Source organism: Halictus rubicundus, chromosome 12 (assembly GCF_050948215.1).
Source record: "Halictus rubicundus isolate RS-2024b chromosome 12, iyHalRubi1_principal, whole genome shotgun sequence".
NCBI classification, from domain to species: domain Eukaryota; kingdom Metazoa; phylum Arthropoda; class Insecta; order Hymenoptera; family Halictidae; genus Halictus; species Halictus rubicundus.
This window is the reverse complement of record NC_135160.1, coordinates 2,426,142-2,438,567: the sequence shown is the minus strand read 5'-3', so window position 1 is coordinate 2,438,567 and position 12,426 is coordinate 2,426,142. Positions and strand designations below refer to the sequence as shown.

The window sequence follows — 12,426 nt, the reverse complement described above, 5'->3', positions numbered from 1 at the left end:
GGAACGTTCGTCCTGAGAGAAGAGAATTATATCTATTTTCTATTTTAAAGTATACATCTAAATGCAACGTGTAAAATGTTCATAAAGTATCACACGCTTAACACTAAATCTACAAAGCATTAACAGCATCTGGTGAATATTGTCTTACAAAAATGGTAACCCTAAATTCATTCAGATTGTCCGTAATTTTCGATATGGTAAACGCTTGGAGAAGGAAATTTATTTATTCAAGGAATTTTTGTGGTTCCAATAATTGTAAAACATAAAACCGGTCATTCCGACCGTGGTAAGTTCAGTGTTAAATATTGCAAAACTTTTTTTGAAAAGCTATCTTTTTAGGAAAAATGAGCGAAAAAGGGTATGGGAGGAGCCCCCCTCCCTTGGGAATCCGCGCGACGGCTCCCGAGTCTGCCGCTGTGCATTGTAAACTGTAAACGCTGCATTCTATGACTTTCGAGATCATAACATATTCTAAAAAAAAAAAAAAAATCGTCTGAGAACAGAACACAAACCGCGTGACTGCGCGTGAGCGGTTGCGGTAGCGGTAGCGGGAGTAGTCCGATACCTGTGCGTGCACGGTCTACATATATCTGTTGGCAGCGTGCTCGCCGACTGCATGTATTTTGACCGTGAAGCAGCAAACGGGATCAAACCGAGACGCAACCCTGACGCGCAGTGAACTTTATCTGGTCGCTCCGTCGAGTGCGAGCGTTCAGCTCGCGCGCGTGCGATCCCATGCGAGAATCCGTAGCTCAGTAACGTTGCTTCTTACGAGGTGTTGTTCTGTGTATTCTGGTGTATTTCGAATTATTCCGGATCTAGTATCGAAGGACTCGATTCTAGATTTTCTACTCAAGTCGCTCCCGCGATTATACTTCGTCTATCGTTCAGCGTTCATAGCAGAAGAGGAAGGATCGGTTTCGTACTTCTAACGCGGCCGCGCTTGCTAATAGAACGTAACATGTGTTCGAGATCGTACAACCGATGCTGTTCGCCCTGGTACGGTATGTGGGACATCCTGATCTCTATCAGGTCCTGCTTTATCCTGATTCATCGTATATTAGTATAGAAGAACTCTTGCAATGTCAAAGGTGTTCCCGAAATTTGTTTCTTTTTCTCTAAGACAGTTTGCGTGTTTGCCAAGGATTCTCAGGTTCCGAAGTAGGCTCTCGAAGAGGTACCATTAAACTATTAAAACAAACAAAAAAAAAAAACAATCGCGACAATCGTAGAACTGTCCGCGGATGAAACACGATATTACCGTGACAACCAAACCGCCGCGCACCGATTGGAAAACTGGATACGCCGGCTATTCGAAATGACAAGGCATCATTAGACACTATCGATACGTTACTAACACGCGAAGCGTATCGATACACGCTGGTCGATCGGTATTATCTTACAAACTATCTCGTGTTGCATTCGCTCGAAAACGTTTCGGTTATTCCGAAACCGTTAGGAAACGTTGCTCCAGCCTCGATACAACGACGCGTCGAATAATTATGTTCGTGTTTCACCGCGTCGGAATACATTTTCGTTTAGTTTTCACCTCCGCGAACGAACAACATCGGTAGTCGTCGCGCGTTGGATCGACCGATTCTTCTTTCGATCGAAATGAATCGTCCCATTCCATGGGATGTCGACGGTAGATAGTTGATTAATTAGTTTCCGGTTCACCGCTCGGCGCTTGCCTCTCGCTTACTCGTTACTCGCCACGCCGCGCGCCGCGACGATAAATCTTTGCGAGTACGTAGACGGTGGCAGGAACGACTAACGTAGGAGGTATCGATGCACATAATTAATTCTTACATTTTCAATATCGTATCGACAAATTTTTTCACTGAAATTACCGCTGTGCGCGAGAACGTCGAGCTCGATTTAAGATCGCGATACCGGTCCTATGTCGATCGTGTGCCCGTTAGGATCCGTTTCAAAGTAAAACTGTCGCGTGTTACTCTCCAGAGTTCAATTCGTCGTTGTTTTATTTTTCACGAAAGCAACAGCACTCTCAACAGCGTGTACACCGACGAATTTGACTCTCAAGAGCAACTAGCAACAATTTTACTCTCAAATGGACACGCACCCTTAGCTACCGTCTCGTTGCACTGCCTGAGAGGCAGTTTTTCTCGGTGTTCGAGCGATACGATCCGATGAAAAAATAATGTGAAATACTTTGCGATCTTGTTAAGGTTTCCTCCTGGTTCGCCGTTTATCCGAGCGATGCGTCTCCCGTGCGAATCCGTGTTGCTTTAGAAAAAGTGTTTACCTCGGTTTCCGGAACGCATCCTCGGGCATCTCGCTTCGTGGTAATCGCGGCGTGTCATTATCTGCTAACAGTTGTTTCCTGTAGATTCGGAAACCGTTGAATCGAAGGGATTTTTCTATGCGACGCGAGTACCACGTGGCACGAGGCACGTGTCGCGTTGGTCAGATGCTCGGAAATGAATGGTCCGGTTCTCTGTTGCCGGAGGACACGCAGATGAGACGAGTTTTATCGCGCGAATCGTCGACGAATCGAATTATCCGTGCACCGATCCCCTTCCACGAACGCGCTTAGGTCAGTTATCGACTGTATCGCCACGATTCACGATAACGGGCGAGAAGAGACAGGCTCCTTTCGTTCGTCGCGCCCTAAGCGCTGAAACCCCGGTCCCTCGACCACGATGAAGCAGCAATGCGCGTGACGGAGCTCGACGGAACGATAACAAGACAAACGATTTGCCCGTGGATTCCACCGCGCCGCGCCGGTTCAATTGAACGGCATGCAGACAACGTGGCAGTTGGTCACTGCGAAATAGAGAACGACGTGTGAAATGGGTATCGTGATGTACCGACCGGATGTTACTTCCTGCTTACCATCGTAGTCTGCGCGTCGTTGTAACCGTGTACCGTACCTAGCGATGGGAATAAGACGACCCGAGGGCGAGGGCAGCTTTACCCCCGATTCTCGCGCGAACTTTACCCTCGGGACACGTTTCGGCGAGTCTGCTCGTAATCGTCGCTGGCTCACAAGTCACCGACCACCGGCACCATATCTCTTCAGCTTCTCCTCGCAACTTCTCGCAACTCCCTAGTTCCGGAAATCACGAGCTGCGCAGACTACTCGATTCGCCGGATTCTCTATCCCAGCGCGCACTAGTGTTGCGGTTGCGGCACTGCGGTTGCGGAACACTGATCTGCATACGTAAAGCTATTTTATTGTTTTTATCTAATAAAAACATATTACACTAGCGTGCGGGACGGTACAGCTAGTTTTCCTTCTCGAGAAATTTTATAATTGATTATTTCTCATTTCTCGAGAAAAATTCCAGTATTTCTCAAGACATTTACATTTAGGAAAATTCTTATGGATCTCATTTATTTTATAACATATAAATTCTTAAATTCTCTTAAATTCTTATTTAAAGCTTTAGAAGAACTGAATACTGAATTGAGTAATGAGTTTCTTGTTGTTATTAAAGAAGAAATGTCTAAAGGAAGAGACAAGATTGTTGTATCCCTTATAAAATATCTGCATAATCCAGAATCTCTGCAAGAAGATTCAGAAGATACATTTTTTTATTTAACATCCAAGGCAGATATGTATAAAATGGCAAAACAAATTCTAAGCAGACTTTGTGGAAAATATAACAATGATTCTTATGAAAATATTGAAAAACTCAGAATGAGGAACTATCACTGGAAAAACAGTTAGAATTAGAAATTGCAGATAGCCTTCAAGAATCTAGTGTCAAGAGTTTAGCGGCAGAAGAAAATAAATTCCAGACTGTAACAAAGGAATTCCAAATTTTTGAGTCCACTGAAAAAAGGACATCCAATCTTCAGCAATTTTTGGATGTTCTGTATACGATAAAGCCAACATCCACAGAAAATGAAAGAAATTTTTCTACGACTACAGATTTTGTTACAAAAAAAAAAAAGAAGCATAATGTCTGATTCTATATTAGACGCATTATGCTTCTTAAGAAGTCAGGCCAAACGAGAGTAAAAATTTCCCAATATTTTTTTATTTTATTAAAAATTCTCAAAAATTCTCGAGAAATATAGTCTTATTTCTCATTTCTCGAGTAGTGAAAAATGTTGAGAAATCAGGAACACTAGGCACAGCGGTTGCGGAGCACTGATCTACATACGTAAAGCTGTTTCATTGGTTTTTTTTATCTAATAAAAAACATATACGTATTATTGTAATTTATGGTACAGGTAACCCTCCTATAACACGGTAGATAGGTTCCTAGAAAATACCGTGTTGTATGAGACCCAGAGCCAGTACAAAAAGGGGGGTTACGATCCGAAAACATTAAAACAAATATTTTTTTAAATTCTACATCAACAACTTAATTTTTATTAAAAATATAAATGCATGTACAATACAAAACAAAAAATATTATTTTAATTTAACGCAACTTTAATTTAATTGTAGCCGTGTTGTAGGAGGGCTACCTGTATTCGCAAGCGTTTACTTGTGGTGTGCCGCGGAATTGTCGAAAAAAATTGTTGGGAGATAAAAGGTGGAGCTCTATCCGACTATTTCGCTTCGACTACTTGCTCGCAGACGCATATACTCGTCTAGATATTTTACAGCCTGGGCTACTCGAAGACGCGGTAGTTCTGAAACAGATGGGAACAGGGTTGCATCGATTCGCAATACGTTCAACATTCCGGACAACTACTTGCTCGTATCGTCGCGGTGTTCGATAAATTGAGAATTTTGAAAGGCGACATGCCCGATTCGTAGCGGCGAACGCGAATCATTCCGATCGGAATGAAACCCGTTCCCAGTTGAAAATATCGATGTTCGATAGGAAAACCAGAAGATGGGGAGAACGAGTACCGCTCTTATCTCGAACCCTATATCTCGTTACATATCCTTCGATCTCGGATTCTCGAAGAACATGTAAACGCGTTGGCTGGTTGGGCTAGCCTTGCCGCCGGTTCAAAGATAAACGGAAAACGAACATTTTTTTTCTGTCCCCGGCTTATCTTTCCTTCCTGTTAATACCGGTAGAGAGGAAAAAAGAGATCGTTAAGGGGTGCAGGAAGCGACAAGGTTCGAGTCTCGTGATAAGTGATTTACAGCCGTGACTTTCAGGCTCGGCTACTACTGTCCGCTGGTCACTGCATTCTCTCTCTCTCTTTCTCTCTACGTTTCGTTGAAGGTTGGTTTTTCCTGTTGAACGCGCGTTTCATTTCCGGGCGAACGGTAAACGGTGTTATCAGAACTATGCCAAAAATGCAAATCGAGGGGAGGGAGGGCTAGGATGGGGGGAGGGCTTTCTAAAGGAGCACGGAGAATGCAACGCATCGAAAGTCCTGGAAAGACTCGTTCTCCTGCTGCCGCGATCGCGACAGCCGCTACACAACTGGAGTGCCGTGGCGTTAGGTTGCGTGGCATGATGCGGTGAGGCGCGGCGACTCGAGAAAGTCTTTCTCCGTCGCGGATCGCGACGACCGAGCGTTCTCCTCGTCGATTTATTTTTGGCGTTGCCTGGCAATCAACCGGCCGTAAGACGCGTCTCGTACACCTTTGATTATTCTGACAAGAAAATTGCGCTCACTCCTCCTCTTCGTCTCTCGGTGTTTCAAGCGATGTTTGCCCATTCGACAAAGGAAACGCGTGGTTTCCATTCGACGCAGCGAACAACAGTTTTCCCCTCCGTCTCCGATAAGTAGACGAAAGGGATCGATCGAAAAGCAAACGCTTTCGAGTATGTACGAGCAGTAGACAATAGAAAACGATTCTCCTCTGGTCTCCGATAAGCCGTTTGGTTATCTTATCGTTGCATTCGTAACTAATTGTAGGTTTTCGGGGCTCGAACTGCGACGCCGGAACTTGTCTGGCTTTCCTATTATAATATTCTTCGACTGTGCACGGAGGTCAAATGCGACAGATAAGCGGCCAAGCTATACGTGTACGCGTATCGCATAATAATAATTTCAGCGAACGCGCTCCTACGAGAATGCTTCTCCGTGGATGGTTCGATTAAAGCGGCAAGTAGGCTGGTCCGACGATATCGTTTCGAAGCACGCGGACTCTACAGACTCGGAGATTATTTTCTGGCAGCCAACTATCCTGTTTATTCTATGTTCATCGGGTTCGGCGCGGCAGAAGTGAAATCGCCACGCGGATTTCGCTCAACGACTTCAAAATATGCATGCGCACCCGGATTCCGCTCGAAGTTCAATGTCAGTCACGGTAGATCCCAAGATCCTGATAAGATGATCGTCCCGCGTCACAATCCGATATTCATGGCTCGCGGCAACAATACAAATTCAACTCTATGCACTCGAATGTCCCCTCTGAGGGGACATTATGAGCCTAGAATCGATGGCTCGGAGTGCAAAGGGTAACACTACTACCATCGAGCATTAAATGCAACTGGCGTTGCCTTATGATAACAACAAAATTGCATCTGTTTAACACGTTCGCGGACGCAAATGCTATAACATTCATTTTCATAGTGATGCAGAATTACGTGAATGCTATAGCATGCAAATTTTATAGCCAATTTTTATTCATTTAATTTTATACAACCATAAGTTTTTGTAATTAATACACATTTCAAATTGAAATTTGTTTTTGCAATTAATATACATTTCATTTGTCATTACTAATGACAGTTAACTTATTATTATTGTTTATTTCTAATCAGATTTCGGATAGTACAACTAGTTTCAAGAAAAATTGCCTGTCTATTTTTGCAGCTCGCTGAAATTTTTACTGTCCGTGAACGTGTTAAATATTTCGTACCAGTTTTGTTTGAATATCTATTATTCAAAAATGTTCTCCTGAGAGCATTTATAATTTCAATATTTCTAAAAGAAAGAATTAGGAGCGAGTCATTTTGACTCATCCGGTAATCAAAATGTCAGAAACGCAATTTGACGCGTATTTCCAGCATCCGTGAAAATCGTTGAACGCGACGAATCACGAACCTTAACACGTTCGCGACCGCTGACGTGAATTCACGTCATTTTAAATTCTATTCCTGATTGCCGCTGACGTGAATCTGACGTTTTATTTGAAACAACACCTAATTGCAATATTGATATTTCAAAACCAATTTTATCATTTTTATCCTTGCTTTAGCGATACAAATTTGCGACAACCGGCTTCAGAATTTCATTATTTTCGCCGGTACTCGGTATTAGAAACGGAAAAATGTGCCGGTCGCGAATGTGTTAATTGCGATCGATCGATTCGCGTCGGAGCAAGCAATTTTCGAGCTCGATGTCGGATCAAACGAAAGATCAGTTTCGGCAGGCGGGCAGAATCGTCGATAACAAAAAGTTCCTAGAAATACAAGTTTGTTTGTTCAAGTTTTATTCGTGAGTTTTCGGGCCTGCACACCGCAATTAAGGCCTATTCGCATCTATCCACGCACAAATATACTTGGCAACCGACCAACGATCCAACAGACGCAGACGGACCAACCGATTGTACTCGCACGTAATACATCGTGCCTACGTATCAGCATACTTACGAGAGTCGTCGTAATACGCTCGGTAAAGACACAAGCTGACACGAACTTGCCGTGCAAATCGTTCCAATTGAAAAAGCGTAACATCTTTTTACCTTGAAACTACAAATCTACAGTATGTGCGTTGTAGAACCGATAAACGGGCCAAGTATTTTTCGTATTTTCAAAATCTATTTAAAAAAAAAAATCGCGAGCTTTACCATCTTTACGGTTTTGTACGCTGTACGATAGTTCGTTTCACAGTCACTCTGTATAGGGTCTTTGATTTCCTTTGTAGCGGTTATGCATCACCGCCGCGTCGCTTGTCTCGTCTCGTCTCGGCTTAGCAGTCTCAAGGCAATATAAATCGGCCCGAATACTTCGTACAGTTTATCGCTCGGTTACTCATCGTTTCCCTTTTGGAATTGTGCTTGTCGTCAATCGTCTACCTTAAACCGTCAACAATCAATCATCAACGTCTTCGCCGCTCTTCGCGTCGCGTCGGGAAATGTACTTCGAGTGATCACGCTTTCAATTATTTCGTTTCGTTGCATTCGACGTGCTCGCTTTAAACTTAGATTACCTAATTTACGCTATCGAACGAAAGGATTTAACCCTTAGGCTTCGAGCGGCGACTCTGATGCGCCACTAAAAATTGTTATATCAAAATATTTTTTGCATCAGTTTCGTGTGCATAAAATGAAAAAAAAATTATCCAGGTAGATAGAAATGTATGGTTGTCGAGTTAAAATAGTTCCGAGTGCAAAGGATACAAGTGTATGCGTAACAACGCGGAATCGATAGTTTTCGAGATATACTATATTATATATATATAGTTTAATGGTCCTTATAGTAGCGCACACCTTGTACATTTATGTAATTTTTTAACATACAGAAAGTATTAACGGAATATTTCTTTTAAATACTATGTAAAATGTAAATTTTAGTTTTTCAAGTTTCTTGCATTTTCGTATTGGTAAACAATTTGATTTTGAGTTATCATTTTAACATTCGAAGTAGATAGATAACAAAGAAGAACTTCATTTCCAATTAATGTAGAAAAAAAAAATTATTACATGTACAAAATCGTAACCTACTTCTGAAGTTTATTTTGTGCACGAGACATTAGGCAACATGTTTAGAGAGTGTAAGGGTGAAAGTCGCAGATTATGGACCTTGCCAGGGAATTTCGCCCTTATGTGATCATCTTGAAACGTTTGTAGCTCATTGCAACGTTGACCGATTTCGATTCAATTTTCCGTATGCATATAAGTTATCGAAATCTACAAAACGCATTTTTTTTATTATCGTCATACGATCAGATAAAAAAGTTGAAAAAACATTATTTTTTTATTTTTTTATCATTCCAACCAATTGCAATCTAAAAAAAACATTTGTTTAGTCATTCTCTAGCAAACTAGTTGGTCTAACATCTAAAAAAGATTCAAGTCATTTGGGCCAATTTTAAAAAAGTTATTCCGCTTGAAAAGGTGTCCGATTACTTATGGACGGTAGTGTATGTAAACATTCGTAGTTACAGTGTATCAAAGATCCGTGTTCATGCGAACAGAGTCGCGATATCGGAGAACCGATGACCGAAACCCGTTCCAATTTCACGCGTACCGCATCGTATTTCATTTCTGGTAAAACCTCTGACTCGAAGTATGTATAAATTGGTAAACTATACACGGAGTTCCGTCGAAATCGTATCGTACACGTGTGTAGGAGCCAGAGGTGGTTAACACGTTCGGCGCCGCGTCACCCATATTTGGGTGACGGAATTATTTGTGCAGGTTTTAAAATGAATTTTTACGTTGATATATTCATTGTACTAAACTTGATTAGTAACATGCAAGAAAGTTGGAAGATTACTCGGTATCGTACATTTAATTTTTTGCAATTTTTATTTCATTAAATAACTTACTTTGATTTTATGGAATTTTTGGGGTTTCTAGTTGGGCGCTCAAAGTGTGGGGTTATATACAGTCAGGAGCCCCCAAAAAAGGGAGTTTTTAAGAATTTTTCCTGAGAAGACTTTTACATTTATTAATGTAAAAATTTTCACACATATTATGGTACTTTTAACTGTATTTTAACATTTTTTATTTGTAAAAATAATAATTTTGAAAGCTGCTGTAGCTGATCTCCAGGAGCTCCTCTCAAAAAAGGCGCCTTTCATCTAAAATTAAAAAACCAAGCGGATTTCGTTAAAGTAATGTATAATCCTGTAATTAATCGAAGGAATAAGCAAAATAAAATTTTTTGACAAAATGGCGACTTCTAAAAAAAAATCGATTTTTCACAAAAATTTTGGCCTTAAATTGTTTATAAAAAAAGAAATATTCATCGGTACGAAAAAACCTTCGATTAATTACAAGATTATACACCGCAAGGCGCCTTTTTTGGGAGGAGCTCCTGGAGATCAGCTATAGCAGCTTTCAAAATTATTATTTTTACAAATAAAAAATATTAAAATACAGTTAAAAGTTACCATAATATGTGTACAAATTTTTACATTAATAAACGTACAAGTCTTCTCAGGAAAAATTCTTAAAAAATCGCTTTTTTGGGCCTCCTGACTGTACATAACCCCTTTTAAGAGAATCTGTCTGCGGCAGCCATCTTGTGACGTCATACTTTCTCCAGAAAGCGAGTTTTCTGCCGAACATTACAAATTACTCCTCGATGAGGCTAGAAATTCGCAATTTCAGACAGTGTAGATTGCTCCGGTTCAACTCCACAATCCCTAAGTGCATCTTTCACATATTTTGGCATATTCTGAATTTTAGCACGGCTTTCCATATTTTTCTGTGCGAGTTGCTGTCCCAGCTTTCCCGGGTGATAGAAACCAGGCACGCGTCGCTGGGTCACTCTAGGCTGGAGACCCTTCGACTACCCAAAATTTATGGCGTCCACTTGCGCTATTGAGTACGTCGCTAGTAACTACAAGGACACGTCTGTCCGCTAAGTGGCCAAAAACGTTAAAGACGTTTTCTCACAAATAGCGTCTTATGCTGTGCAAACCATAAATCTTTCTTGGTGCTGGTGCGCTGAAGATTTCTCTTCCGGCGCCCAGCTAGCCGCTACAATACTAAATATTAGGAACATGAATGCATACGTGGGGTCCATTGAGGACCCCACTTACCTAATTCCTTGCTAACTTTGATTGCAGCAACAATTTATTTCTGTAAACACATTAAACATAACCTAAATATTGACAGAAGCAAATAGCTGAACTCTCGGTTCACGAATGGCGCGGCTAAAAATGTTAACACAATTTGCTACGTCTGTATAGAGCCTTTTTTTCGATACGAACACTAAATCTCTCGAAATTAAGAGAATCTCTCAGCGGCAGCCATCTTGTGACGTCATACTTGCTTCAGAATTCGAATTTTCTGCCGAATATTACAAATTACTCCACGATGAGGTAGAAATTCGCAATTTGGGCTCTATACAGACATAAATTGGACTTTTAGGAAACGCAAGTGACCACTTTTAAACTGCTCATTGCAATATTGAAGCGATAGTTTGAAAAGGTTTTGACCCGTGCATAAGCATATGGATTTCAAACCCTGCCGGCCCCCTTAAGGGTTAACCGAGGTGGTTGTGACAGTGTTCTCAAGAAGTACATCATATCGTGCAACTATAATTCTGATTTTCTGTTTTCCAGGGTACGAACGGTCCGAGACCGACGTACGTGGGTGCTAACAATGGTAACGCCGGTGGCGCCGGAGGCGGCGGCGGCGGGGGCGGCGGTGGCGGCGTCGGCGTAGGTCCAGCGAGTGGCGGCGGCGGTGGAGGCGGCGGAGGTGGAGGTGGCGGCGGCGGCGGTGGTGGAGGCGGGCACGGATTGAAGGGAAACACCGGCGGCGGTCCACGAGGCGGGAATCCGGTACAGTATCGTGCGAGCGGCGCAGCGGCCTGGGGTGCAGCGCCACCCTCTCACGCGGCTGCGGCTGCGGCGGCAGCGGCGGCCGCTTACCCACCGTACACGAGGTACCCGAGCGCAGCAGCGGCCGCGGCTGCGGCGGCCGGTCAGATGCCCGTCGGAGCACAGCAACTACCGCCTACGGCGAATCCTTACGCCACCGCCTCCTACGCACAACACGCGTCGGTAAGTTTTTCTCTTTCTCTTTCTCGTCCCCTTCCTCCCTCCCTATGCCACCATCTCCTTACCAACCTCCCTCTACATTCGTGTATACTTGCCCCTTTGGCGTTAACGCGAAACGAGTCCCGGCAAACTACTTACTTACTTGAGTTCGATTGGTTCGTAAAAGTGTCAACTAGTTCGTCGATTGTGCGACAACCTCGTCATTGACGCATTCTGCGTGCCGAGTCGCGTCTCCATTGTAACCGAAGCAAGTGTACTGCAGATACATGTGTGCCTATGTAGTTGCCGAGCAGAACGCTGCCACTACGGAATCGAAGATCGCTATTACGCCGGTCCCGTCAAGTAAACCGCATTAAAGGAATACATTTGTTACATTTATTTTTGTTTTACTATTTCACGTACAGGGTGGTATGATGCCGCACGCTCTTGTCGGTACCGTACGGAAAAGTCAAAATATTCCCAAAGGTCCAACGATCGCGTAGATAATTGTCGAACCGCCGCATCGCGTCGCGTCAATAAGTTTGTTTCACCGAACACGGGTTTCTCTATAGATACATACTCTGTGCAGTAAGCAGCATGCGTCCATACGTATACTCGTGTCATTATACGGAAGAAGAGTCGATAAAGATGCCGATTAAAACTAGTCGAATGGAACTCGAGATGCGACCATTTTGCGAGAAATGGACAATCGGTCAAACCAAACAAATTCGTTAGACTTTGCGCAGTGAAAAGGTTAACCCCTTTTTTCGTAAACCGGGTGGGGCTATGACAACGCGACATATCGTTCTGGCACCATGCGCAATCTTTTGCGGAGAATTCCAGCTCCCCAAATTTGTCATGAAGCTTCTTCATTGA

The 12,426-nt window shown here is 42.8% G+C and overlaps 1 protein-coding gene across 5 annotated transcripts in view; it reads left to right on the top strand.

Annotated features, from left to right (window-relative positions):
- The window catches only part of Shep (RNA binding motif single stranded interacting protein alan shepard), a 41,727-nt gene that overhangs the window by 16,998 nt on the left and 12,303 nt on the right, over positions 1–12,426 (top strand). For all 5 annotated transcript variants that reach the window (XM_076797919.1, XM_076797920.1, XM_076797921.1 and 2 more), the window contains one exon: positions 11,131–11,574. In XM_076797919.1, the coding sequence (XP_076654034.1) occupies positions 11,131–11,574 (444 nt within the window). The remainder of the gene's footprint in view (positions 1–11,130; positions 11,575–12,426) is intronic.